We start from the raw sequence: 16,113 nt of genomic DNA on the forward strand, positions 1-16,113 counted from the left end.
GACAAACAATGAACAATAGGGTTCGGGGATGAGCAATGGTGCCAGCGCAGCATGTGCCATTGCGAGATGTAGATTACAGAAGGTTAGGGGGTCAAAGCAAGGATGAGGGCACCAAACCCTCAGGAGCACACCTGCTCAGAAAGCCTGCACTATTTAAAAACGCAACATGCAATCGCATGTTCCTCACTAAATAAATCATTTTGAATGGAGAGTATATTTCTTTGGCACTTTGGGATATAGATGAGAAGATCAATACGACTGATATATTCCCAGATGGGAAACAGCTAGTCTGACATCTGAGCCAGACTAGCTGTTTCCCCGCTCTTTCCAGTTGTTATGCTGGGCACACACCACCACATGCTGGCATGACCTTCATCTTTAACAGGCAGACAGGACAGTGGTCTTCTCATTTTATCACTGAGAAGCAAAAGTTTATTCCCCAAGATTGTGAAATATTCCTTCAACTAAACATTTGGTGCAAAATTGTGAGTATATTAATATACGTATTAATTAATATGTACAAATGCACAACATTTATATTACAAAACATATATAATATCTGTTCAATAACACAATAAAATAAAATATGTGATATATACTGCCACTTATTTCTGTATTCAGCGGGTGATATGTGTGATATACTGCCAGTGTAGTCATTCATTGGCAAAGACTGTACCACTGAGACTGAGATCAAAATCTTCCACCATCATTGCTTTAAGTAGATGTTTATGTAGACAAACAGCCTCTGTGTTACATCAGCATCTGTGCAAACTCCCCAGTCACAGTTTGATCCCTCAATTATCAGATTAGTCAGTCTAATTGGACAATATGCTTTCCCTGGGGATTGGGCCTTGCCTTATCACAGAAATTATTTCTGCCCTGCACAATTTGGTGAGATAAATGTAATGCCATCAGTGTTCTAGTGTGTGCCTGGGTGGTCTCTGTTGCATTTCTAATGATGCTGCGCCTTTCCCAGAACAAGTGGAAATACCTCAATGATGCACCGTGAAAAGAGAGATGAGGAAAGGAGCAAAGCTCCCAATGGGCTTCAAAATTCTCACACAATGGACAACCAACACTTCAGAAGAGCAGGCTGGTTTTATTGCTGCATGGAGACTTAGATCCACCCTGGATACATGATTACATTAAAACCTTGGTCAGCAAAATTTTGTGTGTGTGTGTGTGTGTGTGTGTGTGTGTGTGTGTGTGTGTGTGCGCATGTAATATAACTGCCTTAAGTTTTCACAGGTAATTAGGATATCTGCTGAGAGACTAAAGTGGCTTCTATAAAGATTTTAATAAATCTGTATGATCACGCTGTTTTCTTACATTTATCCTTTATCGGTTCGTTTATCGATTTTATTTATATAGCACATTTAATTACAACAGCAACGTTGACCAAAGTGCTGTACAGAAATTCAAAATAACTAGTACCAAAGAACTTTATTTATTTATTCATTTAATTTTAACATTTAAAAGGCCTGAAGTGTATAAAACAAAACATTAAACTTACTATGTTACAGAAGCTTGTTTGAAGTTATGGAGATCGCTGAGTTAAACACATTTATAGTCAAAAATATAAATGTGCATTTACAAAGTGATTCGTTTTATTTTGAAGGCTGCATGAAAAACGGAAGACCGGAAATAGTTAAATGATACAGGAAACACCGCAGAAGGCAAGCGACTGTAAGTTAAATATTTCCCTTTATATCTTCTACTTTTTCTACCCCAAATAGCTTGCTATAATTGCCATGTCCTTTTGAAATCTAAGCCCTTTTTATGGTCATGACGAACGAGAATGACAGCCTCTAACTCCAATATCATTCTAGCATAACAAATCCGGTTAATGGCAAACGCTAGCATAAGCTAACTGCAGCTGTCAAATTTCTCAGTAAAGCTTGTATTCTTTTCTGTAACAAAACGAAAGAGCTATTTAATTATTGCAGCAGTTGGCTTTAACGTGTCTGACGAAAAAAAAACGGGGAAATGGCTTATTTGTGTCATTCTGCAGTGTTAGCGACATTACGATTAGCTGTACCAAACTCCGTTAAAATTTCTGTCTTATTAAAGTAAATTTGGTGTTGCGTTGTGTATGTAGCGATACACGTAGTGATGAAACTTCTTACTAGTAATCATTGACTTCTGGTAAATTCGGGAAGCTGATACTACGTTAATAGCGATAAAAAATCATCTTCTTGTCTTGCTTAGCTGTGACCCCTCCTTTGTTTTGTTTACTTTTCGATTAGTGCTGAATAACAGCTGGGTTGTTCATAAAGCAGATGTATTATTAAAACGAAAACCTATGTGATGTTGAAAGCACTAATAGGCACTTCATTTACCAGATGCTGTAATCCACAGCGCTATATTCAACGGGTGCTATTCTCTGCAAATATAGAAATGCTTCATGAAGATTTCATTCACAAACCTCCTTCTTTCTTACGTCGACCCCACCTTGCAACTAATCTCTTGGGTTTTTGTTTTATAAATAAATACATAAAATCTGCAGTAGTGACTCATCGGCAGGTGGTATGATTACTCCTAATTGCCTTTGAAGTAGTAAGAAGTGATTGCTAGTGTGATAAAATTACACTTAAAAACACCTTAGTGGCACTTGGAGTACAAAAAAGAAAAAACGTGGAGAGTGAAAAAAAGAAATAAAGTGATCACACTCAGTTACCTCATGTGACAGAGAAAGGCACTGACTGGAAAACAAACTGATAAGACTAAACATTGGTATATTTCAAATTAGGTAACTTGACTTGTTTTTGAGAATTAATTTGGTATGAGTGTTACGTTTTCTCAGAATGCTCATTCAGTTCATGTGAGAATCATATTCCCTCATTGCCCCTGCATGAATGGCACACTTATCTTGGATGGTTATGAGGTATAATTACATGGTAATGTGGCGCATCAAAGATAATCACTTCTTGTGGTTGAAGCTACTGTTAGTTCTGATTTAGGTCAGTGGACCTGTGAGGCTTTTCTGTCTAGTTAATGATTATTTATTATTGATTTGTGTACTCATTACAGCTTTTATATTTGAGAAGGTGAAATCAGTGAATTTTTGTTTGTTTCCTGAAATAGACCACAAACACACTAATTCTCGCTGAGTGGATTGTAAGATGAACTGATTTAAGTGGTTGTATTATGAAAGCACATCTTGAATTTCAACAGCTAAGCAATTGCAACAATTTGACCCTTAACAGGAAAACACATTGTTTTACTACAAGGCTGTAGTGCTGAAAATTCTCAACACTCTGGTCTGAATCAGTGCAGGATGTAACTGACCTACGATATGTTTAGTGTTTATTCCTAATGCTGCTCGTCTGTCACACTTCAGTTGCACTACAAAGTTACAAAGTGAAAAATCACGTTGTTCAGAATCACTTTTCTCATTCGCCTCAAGAATCCTTAGCATAATGCTGCCTCAATGATGAGCATTGCTTCTTTTTGTTTTCTAAATATTCTAACCAGTCTGTGTTAGTCAAAGATCAAGAAAGTGCATTTCAACATTTCAAGCTGTGGCTGCACATACAATCACTCCTAGTATATGTAAACAGTGAGATACAACTTAATATACATAAAGACCTCCCAGATATTATGTAAACGCTCATTAAGTTTAGTGTTTTCAGACAGAACATAGTTTAAGCCTCTGTAATCCTTTTTCTTGTGTGCTTTTTAATGTTGTTACACATACTTTCTTTAAATAGCTCTATCCCAGGGAAGCAGTTCTTTACGATGTGTGTTAGTTTAACTGATTGATTGTATGAAAGAGTGAATGAGAGCAAGTTGATTGACAAGTCAACAGCAGACTGGTGCCGTGTCATAGAAATAAGATGTCGATCATTCGAGTTGAGGTCCACGGTAGCAATTGTACAGTTAGAGCCTACAGAGCTCTGTGTATCACTTCTCTTTCTTTAGTCCAGAGTCAGCATTGGTGACAGGGGAAGGTGGGGGGTGGCTACACTGATCCATTTCCTGTCCCCTCCTGGGGCTCTAATTGAAAAATTTGGGTGGCCCTGTTGTTTGTTTTGGTGGAATGTGGTAGGCTGCGGTTTTTTTTTTTTTTCTTTTTCTCTTTAGAATTTCCTGAGTGACGCTGCTCCGTAGACCTCGGGGTGAATCAAGTGATGGGGGCTGGGCTAGACTTTGTTTGTAGTGGCACTTTTTGCTTACCCCTTTTTGCTTTCTGCCCCACCTGGCATTACCCAGCCTACACACAGAGCTTGCTGGGCCACTGGTCTTCACTCTGGGGTTTCTGTGACCTTGTCAGATCTAGACAGGCAATGGGGCTGTGGCCCCGTGAAAACAAACATGACATAAGTTCTGTCAACTCTTTTTTTTTTTTAATAATTTTTTTTACGCATTTTAATACAAAATGAATAGGTCAATGATTATTTGTTAACTTGGTAATCAATTTTGTTGCCTGCAACTAGAGCTGGGCGATATGAGATTTTTTTTCATATCACGATATGTTTTTTTCCTTTCAGGCAATAACGATATCTATCACGATATAAGCCAAATAACTATATTTGTAAGATTTAAATGTGCCGTTGCTCACAAGTAAAATGTGAAATAATCAGCAGCTTGTTTTTATTTAAATATTTATTTCCCATAATAAGTTCAACAGGGTAGATGTACTTAAGGAACATGAGACTTTTTCAGATAAATAAAGGCAAATATTGCAAACTACACAAAAGGCAGCCGCTAAAGCGTTTAAGTTTCAAAATAGAACAAACGAAACAGACTACTAAATTGTCAATTCCACTTAGAAACAAAATATTAATTCTAAAAATAAATCTTAGTTTGTTTTACAGAAGAACAGACAAAACTGACTAACTTTTGTCAATATCAAATAAACTGAGAACTAAAAGGAAATTCTCAATCTCTCCTTGTTGTATAGCTTAGCTTTTCAAACAGTTTTAACAGTTACTTTAGTCTGACAAAAGCCGAATGACGAATTAGCGCTTCCAGTCAGAGACCGAGGCTACGTCCACACGTACACGGGTATTTTTGAAAACGGAGATTTTCCGTTTTCGTTTTAAAAAATAATCCCGTCCACACATAAAGGCAGAAATGAAGGAAAACGCTGCTATGAACATGCCAAAGCAGCAGGTGGCGCTAGATTCCTAACCGTGCAGAAATGTTGGCCAATCAGAAGTTCAGAAGTCTAGAAGCCTCGGTGGGAAAAAGTAAACAAAGCTGGGGCATAGAAGCAGAACAGAGTCGTATGTGTGGAGGGACAGTAACTGTGTGTATATGTAAGCATTTAAACACTGCAGAGAGTAGAATTAACAGTAACAGTATTGTAGAAATTCATTTCACTGTGATCTTCATCTACTGTTATACTGCCACTGTTGCTTGTTCCTGTGACTGTACCAGCAGCTATTTATCCTCCTCAGCAGGCTTGAGCCAGCACATGTCACCACTATAATGGTCCATCTGGTTTCTACCGTTCGTAGCACAATCAAGCTGCCAAGCCTGACCGGCAGCGACAGAAACCCACAGTCAGTTTAAACATACACGAGGGCTGTGAGCCATGCACAGTTTAGCATCATCACTGGCAGGCAGTGTTCATTTCCTTAGAGCTGTACACGAGAGAACATTGACCTCTTTTAACGTCCTTTATGCCAGCACGTGTTCAGTCTGCTTCTAAATTTTTGTAAAAGAATGATTTTAGAAAAATCTTTCCTCTCTGGACTTCAGTTTAATTACTTAGCAAAGTCTGTGCTCCATTTATTATGTGAGCGTGTTCACCGTGACCTGGTGAGGACATTCTTATTTGTCGTTATTAGTCATAATAGATGTAATAGCCATTACATCACCAGCACTCAAGTCACCCACAGATTACAGATTTAAGTAAGTAAGCTAGATGGATTTAGGGACCGAAACAATAACGTGGCGCACAGTGTGACGTCAAAAAATGCGCACACCTTTGACGCTGCGTGCAAACGCATAGAAAAATCTGCGTTTTCAAAAATACCCGGGTACGTGTGGACGTAGCGCATGCACCAGTTTATTGTATTTCCAGACTTGCTTTCGGCACAATTTACAGTGCACGCTACTCTGTTTTTTGTCAGACTTGAAATAGCCGAAATACCTTCACACTACGGAACTTCTATGGCTCTTCCGTTCGACAATCTCTCCGGCATTGGAACCATCATCTGTTTTCTCTTCGGTAACCTTCGGTCACGCTCGGTTGATTTTTCTAGTCGGCACACTCATTTCCTCCATTACCCGGGCGGTACGGTGGCTGGCTGCTTCCCAAACAAATACACATGTGCGGCTTGGCACTTGTGCTGTACGTAACAAGTCACGTGACGTGACGCTGCGGCTGTGATTGGTTCGGCTCTGCTCTACATAATTTGGATTGGCTGTTCTTTTTTTTTTCTTTTTTTCTTTTTAAGAGGACAAGAGCAGCGAGGTCTATCGCGATAGTTTAATTTTTCTATCGAGAAAAAGTTATATCGCGATACATATCGTTATCGTTCTATCGCCCAGCTCTACCTGCAACTTTTTATTTGGACTTTAATATATATTAGCTCTATGCTGATTGTTTGAGATTTTAATTTATTTTAGACTGAAATGATATAAACTCTTCTTAAACATCATATGAGACTGCAACAGAGGTGAGTAACATTATTCTCTAGAAGGCAGATAAAATCCCAAAGGCTCTCTTATTGGAGAAGTGAACTGAAACCTGTTTACAGGTTACAATTGTATCATAAAAAACCCAAACACTCAACAATGTATGAACATTTAAATGACCTAAAATCATGCCAGTTGTCTGACATGTACACCAACACAAATCACAGATGAAACACTGGAATCACGTCATTCAGACTCGCTGCCGTCATTCACCTCAAGATTGCTTGCTATATTGCTGCTTTGTTGATTTGTTTATTTTATGAGGTTTATTTTACCTCTTTCTTTTTTTTTAAACTAGTACCAGCAGTCACCAAGTGTAGTAAAAGTAAAGTAAAATAAATGTTAGCTGCCCTGTATAATTGGTCAGTTTGGGGGTTTGTTTTGTTTGTTTGTTTTGTTTTTTGACAATACACTCCCCAGCTATTCTGACAAACGGGGTAAAACGTTTAATGTGAGTTATGATTTGGCGAAAAATATAACTTATTATTATTATTAGTAGTAGTATTAGATTAGCTGCATGATTTTATAAAATGAAGTCTTCCATCAGTATTCACAATATAATAGAGAAATATATATTCAGTTAAACATGGATTATCATCACAACATCATTTGCCCTAAATTCAAATACAAGAATGATGACTCAAAAATAGGAAATTGGTTTTAAAGAGTAAATATTGCATTTTTGGGACAAAACATTAGACTTATTTTATTTATTACATTAAATGAAATGCTACTATTTTGGGGAAAAATACCCTAAATTGCACTCTTTGAAAATTGCTTAAGTGGATTTTGTTTTTAATCATGATTTGGCTTTGAAATCAAGTAATTGTTCAGCGTTGTTCTGTGGTACTAAAATAAATATTTGGGTTGTTTATAAGACAAAATATAGGTTTAAAACTTGAGCATAGGGAAATAGTGATAGACGTATATCAATATTCATATGCTAGACCAGGGATGTCAAACATAAGACCTGGGGGGAAGAATCCGGCAAAGACTCCAGTCCCACCCGCTGGACGGCTTTGGGAAATATGATGGAGGGAGTAAATTTGTGGACTTTTAACTATATTTGTATAATTTTTACAGCTTTTCCTGCTGATAATGACTTCCCCACAGCCATTCATAGTACACCAAAGTAGTCAAATAATAAACAAGTAAATGGCAAAAAAGTTCATGTTTTTCACTGTGTACAGAGATTTCAGTTTAAAAAGTATTCTTTATAAATACACTTTTACTGTAATTTTACACATTTTCATGTAGAAAAACTGAGGTGTGCTGTTGCAATTGCACTTCTCTATCTTATGTTAACCTATCTCAGGGATTAAATGTTCAGTTAGACATCTGTACACTGACAAAAAGGGTAGTTTCACTCATCTAGCCCATTTAAGATCAAAATGTGTGGGGCAGTCTGTTGTCCTCGAGGTAAAAATGAGTTTGACTGTATCCCTGTGCTAGACAGACCGAGTGTAAATTCAACACAATATTGGCAGCTTTGTGAAGCATTAGACATAGTAAATGACTTGATGGTGTAAACCTTAATAATTAATTACATGCCCACCAAAGTGTTTTAGTGTAAGCAGCGGTCTTTGTATAACTCCTGGTAGTATATGAGTGGATGTTTCTCACGCTGGTGATGTGTTGTTTTTAAATGTGAAAAAGCTGGGGCAGCAGTGTTATAACCTGGCTTATGAAGGTTCAAACTGCTCAGTTTCGCCTTGTCATTGGGCAGAGCCGCCTGTCTCCAGCCTGTTAATCCTCTGAAAACATTGTCTTGCATTTGCAGGCCTATACTTCATGTTTGTGTTTATTAGTACAGGATTTTTATATGGGAAATTGGGGACTCTGCTTCATTAGGCATAACTTAGTAAAGCACTTGAGACTGACAAACAAATAAACAGATAGCCCTAAAGATAACAGACCCTGTAGGCAGACATCATGATGCTTGGCCAGTGAACCAGAAGCACACATCTGATCATTTTCTCTCCTCCTCTGTCACGGAAAAGTCTCCGTAAGGGCTGAGACTGGCTGCTCGCAGTAGAAGCGCTGACTCATTATCAAAATGACTGGTCAGTAGTTCCAGCATTTGTTGGAATTTGGTCCCTTTCTGGCTTTGAGCTGCATGGCCATATCTACACCTTAGAGGTATGCAGTAGCCTGGGTGTGAGCAAACACCGAGGAGGTTTTTTTCAGACTCCACCCAGGCTGTGTGATCAGGCCAGTCATCTCAAGCTGGGTGATGTTTGGCCGGCTCTGTGCATTCAGGGGAGTGGGGGGGGGGGGGAGAATCTTTGATGGAATCTGGTGTTTGGGTTACGTTAGATACACAGCGTGAAATGGTGAATGTGTGTCTGGAAGAGGTACCGAGCCACTAGAACAGCCTGTTAGATTTTCTAATGATTGGGGGGGGGGGGGCTTTGAGTGTGATGAGCTGTCTAAATGGGTCCCTTTGTGCCCACTAAACCTATCACACTCTTCCTTTGACACACACATTCACACACCAATCACTGCCATATGTGGATCACCTTTAAATACTCAGTAGCTAATTATCTGCGGTATAAACGCTGTAGTCATGACATGTGTTCATATGCCTGGTCAGATACCATAGATGGTCACCCATGGTAGACATAACTGTTCTGTCATATATCAATAGCAGTTATGTCTAAAGCCTAAGATTTTGGGGGGCATTTCCTGGAAGACTATTGGGAGTACATTGATTCCATTTTCACCAAAGACAAAAAAATTGGAGAGAAATGTTTGGGGTCTGATATGGAGCTAATCATTTAAATTAAAAACTCATCATATTCAGCTATTATTTGGTTTCCTTTATCTAGTGGTTGTATTTCAATTCATAATAATAAAATAATGAAAATGTCTGGGATGGACTCATATATCGGCCTCGTTTAGTGATATTGGCATATCTTCAAATAATTTTTTTGGGTACTGGTACCGGATATCCCCTCCAAATTATTTTTAATATCTATATTAGCCCAGAATTTTGCAGTCATTTGTAAAAATGTTCATACCAGTCATTCAGACGTGAATTAGATGGTTTTACATTCATTTGTTTGTGTAAACCAGTACCACCAGTGAAAAATCCAAATATCACAGAAAAGCTACAAATCCTCACTTTTGAAGAGCTGGAATTAGCCAATGTCTGTTTTCTGTTTTATATTTGCCTTAAAACAACTTCCTGTTTTTTACCTGTATTGTTTATTTGTGTGTGTATATATATAGACAAATACACATCATTTACAGGCTAAGCTGATTTGTAGTTGGTCATTTTTTTATGTTTTAATTGAACACAATAAAAACAGACAATGGAGCACTTAACAAAAAACTGAAGTACAGTGAAACTATGTCAGTTGAGAAATTCTTCTGTTTTTCGAGTCTGTCAGACTGATTCTTTACATTTTGAGCTCATTACAGCTACACATCAGTTCTAAGGTTCTAGTGACATCAGATGATGGTTTATGAATCCATTTTAATGGATTCTTTTTTTCCTAGTACCTTATTTGAAGTAACAGTAAAGTGTAGTCAACATGAGTTGGACTGTTTATGCTTTTAACTGTAATTATGTTAAAACCAGAAACATTCTGCAACAATATTCTTTTATATAATTCTTTAACTGTTATACATTTGATCATAATATATAATAAACCCGATTTAATCCTGTTTGAAAAATACTGGAAATAGTAACATACTTGCTGGTAGCCTGTTGATTTAATGCATCAGATCAGAACGTGCACTCAATAAAAAATATCCACATCAAATGTTCAATTTATATGCAAGACATTCCATTGGGATTCTAAAATGTATATCTTTTCTGGGGTTTTTTGTTGTTGTTTTTTGTTGGATCAAAAAATGTTACAATGAAATGGTTTTATCTGACAAAACTATTTTAGAGATTTAATGGAAAGTCTTTCATTTGTGTCTGCATTTTCCAGCACTGAGCCAAGGAAGGGTGGTCACTTGTTAGTGGTTCTGCAAAAAGATCCTAAACCTTGAAGTTCCACAGCTTCCATACAGATTAGAGCCAACCCTGCTGTTTGTTAGTGAGCCTCCAAGGAAAACAAACCTGCCTTTTAAGTACTAGAGAGAGAAGGGTTGGAGTTGGTGGTATTGAAGGCGGGGAGGAGGTCATTGTTGGAGGAGACTTGAGCAGGACGAAAGAGGCTAAATCTGTTAATGTATCATCATTGTTTGTTGGCCTCACTTGTTAGAATTAAGTGGGGTATCATCTTAAGGATCTTAATGCCCCCTAGAGGCTGATACCTCTGCAAGTCTTGCAGAAAATGTTGCCTGCCTCATAAGTTTCCAGTTGGAGATTAAGATTTTGTTTTTCTTTTCATGCTACTTTAAGGAAAATCCATTCACAGTGAAGCCTCTGCCCGTATGAAGTTATAGTTTCTATTACCTTGTTTGCAGTTTATTTGTAGTGGTGCATGACATGAGACTTGTGCAGAGGTCTCCGTAGTTTCTGTGTGACTCTGTGCATTGCATGTGTGTGCGTGCACGCTGCTGTTATAGAGAGGGGTCTGGGCAGTGTTCCCGTGTCCATGCACAGCCCCCAGAGTAAAGTAAACACAGCGGCTCTTTTCTCATCCAAGCCGTCAGCAGGCTCTCCCCAGGCCCGCGCCAGAGACCACACACCCAGACCACACACACACATGCACGCACGCACACACACACACACACACACACGAGCTGCATGGACCTCTTTGCAGATCCTTCCACACACTTGCATACGCAGAGACCACACAACACCAGCTCGGGCCCCTCGCACGCAACCTAGCTGAGCTGTCATTCTGCCCAGTGTGTGTGTGTGTGTGTGTGTGTGTGTGTGTGTGTGTGTGTGTAGGGCCAGGCTATCTGTGTGTTTGTGCACGTGTATTTCCAAGATTAGTGGGGAAAGGATAGAAACACTCCTGAATGCAAAATTAGAATTATAGAAAATAAAGAGCTCTGTCCTCTGCACCCTTGCTGCTCCCACTCTAAACATGTGGGATTGATGATGGATATACCAAGCTCTTGTTTTAGACCTGTTAACCTCTTATCATCTGCATGTCACACCCATAGCCCCTCCATTTCCTCTGACAAGCACAGGGCAGCAGCAACAACATGAGGTAAATCCCGCTGGAGGTTTTATGTTAACTGTTCGATGTCAGGGTAATTGGGGACAGGGGCTGTAGTGTGCATGTGTGTGTGTGTGTCAGTGGGGTGAGATGAGGTTGCTTTGTGCTCCTGTATTTTTGCTTTTTCATGAGCCATTTTTTAAATATAGTTTCCTTAAACTCTAGTGCTACATGTCCAATATTCAGCAACTGTTGAGTTGTGAGGTGCATGTGATTAGTTCTGCTTTGATGCGTCTCAACCGTAATTGCTGCTACAGAATATGTATAGACATTAATTTAGGTTAGTGATTATTATTATTATTATTATTATTATTATTATTATTATTATTACAGGAAGTTTCACAACTTTTTAATGCTACATGGGCATTTTCCTGAGTTGGCACAGAATATTTTGCTGTTCAATATAGGACTGTCACCATGTCAGATTTTTACTCTTAAGTTATTGTGTTTGAAAAAGTAAAAGTGCTTGGATGTTGCAAAACGGTCATTACTTTACTAAACCTCATCAATTATACATTTATTAACAATGATTGATAATAATAAATAATATTAAGAATGTTATCATATGTGCATTACTGACACTGGCTATCATCAGTACACACATGAAGCACATGTTGAAAGAAAGGTTTATTTGCACTCACCATGTCAAATCAAAAGCTATTGTGAATGTAGATATAACTAATGATAATTGATAAATATGTCTTTAGTTGAATTAAATTCAACTAAATGAATAATAAAATTAAGTTAGTTGAATTTTATTATGTAATCTTTTAAAAGAAAGCAACTTGATTGGGTATCTTCAGCATACATATCAATAGCATATTATTATTATTTTAGGATGGTTTTAGATTTTCAGATTTGAATAAAGAAGTTTGCACACTTTAGATTTAGTTAACTAAATAATTTCATGTAAAGGATAAAGAATTTTCTATTGTTATTCACCCCTCCAGTCATAACCATAAATAAATATCTAATCTTGTTCAATAAGATATTAATAATAATACCTAAAAAAAAATAAAAATTGTTTTCACAAAAAACTCAAAAGCACAGAATTATTGTGACATTAATAATGCTGTGAGTCAGACTGATCTATAACTGGTTATTGTGTCTCAACTATTTTGCATATTAATGAGAACTTTAAATACAAGTGAAAAAAAGTTTGTGAGAGTCTGTAACCTGTACAAAAGCATACAAAAAGAACAGTTAAATTAAGATAAGCACAAGCTGCACCCATAAATGTAGTTTATGGTTCCTGATGTAGGGTTTCTGCCTTTTTTGGCCCCGTGCCAGGATTATGTGTGAATATTTATTCGTGTTTTTATTATTATTATTATTATTAAATTTAACTTATCTTATTATCTTGCTATTCTTGATAAACTGAGGTGAAAAAAAAAATCAGCTTTAAAACTTTAAAGAAGTTAGAAATGGGATTAAAAAACAGGCAGATGTTATTTTATGTAGGCTAACAGAATAAAGTAAATGCTGGAAGTGGGAAATCATCATCTTGTGTCTAACAACTAATAGTTAGCGTTATAGTCATAGATAGAGTTAAATTATTTGAGTGCAGTATTAAATCCTAGCGAATCCCAGCCCACTGCCCCTTGGTGTTTCAGGGCTAACAACTTTTCTGTTGGAAACCTTGTGTCATATGTGGAGCCTGCTGCAGGTGTTGAAAGTTTCACTTTTTTGTTGTAGTCTTTATAACAAGCAGAGTAACCAAATGTTGTGCTCTGTCGATTTTTATTTCCTTGACTTTAAGAGCCTCTGTTCATTCTTGGAAGTCTAACTTGTACACCTACAACTAATTATTGGCCATATAACTGTGCAAAGGGTTACCAGCATGAACACACTGAAGGTCCAGTCCGTGTGAACTCCTGAATTGTTTGTGGAGAACGTGTTTTGGCTGCCGAGCAAAAGGGCGGAAGCCTTTCTCAAGCTGTTTCAGAGAGTCTTGACTGGTCAGCCTTTTTGAGACCTGGCAGTAATTTATTAGCAAACATCTGTGCTGCTGAAATACATCCTTTCATATTTTTTTTCCGTCATTTGGAACCTTTCCTTGTCTTCCTTTACTCAGGCCCAACATGAACTGATTTGCATGGGTGCTCCTTCTTTGGTGCCATAATCTGTTCAGCATTGTGTGGGCTTATGTGGAATGATTGGGGAGGCCAGGTTTATTTATCCTGTTCTGTGAGGTTTACATTCTTCCTTTCCTCCCTGCTCTCTGTCTGCTCCTTCATTCTTGGCTAGCGTCTCTATTTTTCCTATTATCTGAGAGATAACTGCTGCAATGCATACATTGTTTGGAGAAGTTCAGGGTGGAAAATGAACCCTAGCTGCCAGCCAAAATGTTACTCATATTTTGCCAACTCTAGTCAGTACTAAATAACATAATATTGAGCTGCCTGGAAATTTAGTAAGAAATGTTTGGGGAATTTCAGAAAAAAAAAAAAAGCTTACATTTTTTGTTATTAGGATAATGTTTTTACATTCATTTGCTATGGTTCTATGTTGACATACAAAGATGTTTTTCTTCCCCTGATCTTCAGATTCATGCTGGGAATGCTTGTACACTGCAGTCGTTTGACAATACTTTGCCCAGTCGTGGGGCAGTAATTATTTAGTATTATAAATGGTAAATATTTTCAGTCAGTTTAAATCAATATGTTATGCTTTAAATATGTCAAAATGATAGCGGATTGCTTTTACTGTACATTACAAGCTGACAAGCTTTAAATGGTTTTTATGATGAATAAACAGTGGTTAAAAAAAACAGAAAGGTGTCAGACTAACAGTAGAAAATCAGGCAAAAAAAATCACATGTTTTTACTTTAACACTGTTTTCGTTTGAACTAATTAACTGATTGTCCAAACCTCTGTTTAATGTTCGGTCTGTAGGCTGCTTCATTGATTTTTACACAGATTGCTCTGTCAGTGTGCAGCGTTCCGTGTTACTGACCTCATTCTGTTGTGTATGCCTCGCTTTCTTTTGCCATGTCCAGGTGCTGATTGACCCAGATTACCTGTTCACCTCAGGTCACCATGTCTCGAGCCCGGCAGCCCCCGCTCGTCACGGGCATATCGCCCAAAGAAGGTGCAGCCTGGACCAAAGTCACGATCCGTGGAGAGAACCTGGGCACGGGCCCAGCCGACCTCATCGGTAATCCATTTTCTAACCACATAGCTAACCACACTGTCTGTCCTGTACTGTGTAACATAAATGTCTGTTACACAGTATTGATATTTTTATGGGGAGTGACATCCATATTTAACTTGGTCCTGTTTTGCATGCGAATTATCCATATTTCTTTTGTTTTTTTTTCCATACTCAAATGTGCACATATGTATTTCTACAAATGAATATAATACAGAAATATACAGTTTATCAACATTTTTAGATCTGTACACAGAACTGTCTACACAAGATATCAACACATTAACTAATTAATTAACAGGAGTGAAAATAAAACTATAAATAATGAATGATGACTTATTTTCATATGTTTATTTACTATTTGTATTACTATGTGGTTCACTGAGAGAAAGTTGCTGGTTTGAATATTTTGTAATTGTCACTTGCATTCGCTTCTTTTATTGATGTGGCCCCAATCCCTATTTTTAAAGCAGCTGCTGTAGAGTTTTTTTTTTTCATTATTTAGCAGAGGTGTGGACTCGAGTCACATGACTTGGACTCGAGTCAGACTCGAGTCATTAATTTTATGACTTTAGACTTGACTTGAAAAAATGTTCTAAGACTTGTGACTTGACTTGGACTTTTACACCAATGACCTGGGACTTGAATTGGACTTGAACCGGTTTACTTGAAAAGACTTGATATTTCACCCCAAATATAAAATTTAACATACATATTATATAGAGATTGAAAATGTGACGTCATTCAGGGGTAAAACCGCAAAGGATTCTGGGAACTCGTGGCAAGAGGTACTAGCGCACGCAGGCTTTCAATTGAAATCACAGCGATAAAAAAGAAACACAAAAATGGCAAGAAGCTGTTGTATTATTAACTGCAATAGCCGGTCGCATGACAGCCACGGGAAGCCGACAGGTAGAGAAATCGGTTGTTATCGGATTACGTTGTTGAAGAGAAATTGTTCGAGCCATGTTTCCGAAGTAACAAAGAGGCGACGGATGGCCTGGATCGCAGCCATTCAAAGACCAAATATAACGTCCCAGAACACTCCAGCTCACAGGTTAGTCTGCTCCAAGCATTTCCACAAAGGTCAGTCTGCTGTTGTAGTTAATGCGTCATTTTCATAACATAATTGGTGATATAGGTTACAAGCAAGTCTGGCGCTGAACAGAAATTGTCGCTCCTTTG

The 16,113-nt window shown here is 37.8% G+C and overlaps 1 protein-coding gene across 1 annotated transcript in view; it reads left to right on the forward strand.

Annotated features, from left to right (window-relative positions):
- Positions 1 to 1,638: 1,638 nt before the first annotated feature.
- exoc2 (exocyst complex component 2) overlaps positions 1,639 to 16,113 on the forward strand; it is a 53,268-nt gene continuing 38,793 nt past the window's right edge. Inside the window, exons 1-2 of the mRNA XM_085376104.1 lie at positions 1,639 to 1,686; positions 14,777 to 14,934. Of these exons, the coding sequence (XP_085232230.1) occupies positions 14,817 to 14,934 (118 nt within the window). The 5' untranslated portion in view covers positions 1,639 to 1,686; positions 14,777 to 14,816. The remainder of the gene's footprint in view (positions 1,687 to 14,776; positions 14,935 to 16,113) is intronic.

This window comes from Diplotaxodon limnothrissa, linkage group LG17 (genome assembly GCF_057381915.1).
Source record: "Diplotaxodon limnothrissa isolate DT_005_m linkage group LG17, D_limnothrissa_male_GT1.1, whole genome shotgun sequence".
Classification (NCBI taxonomy): domain Eukaryota; kingdom Metazoa; phylum Chordata; class Actinopteri; order Cichliformes; family Cichlidae; genus Diplotaxodon; species Diplotaxodon limnothrissa.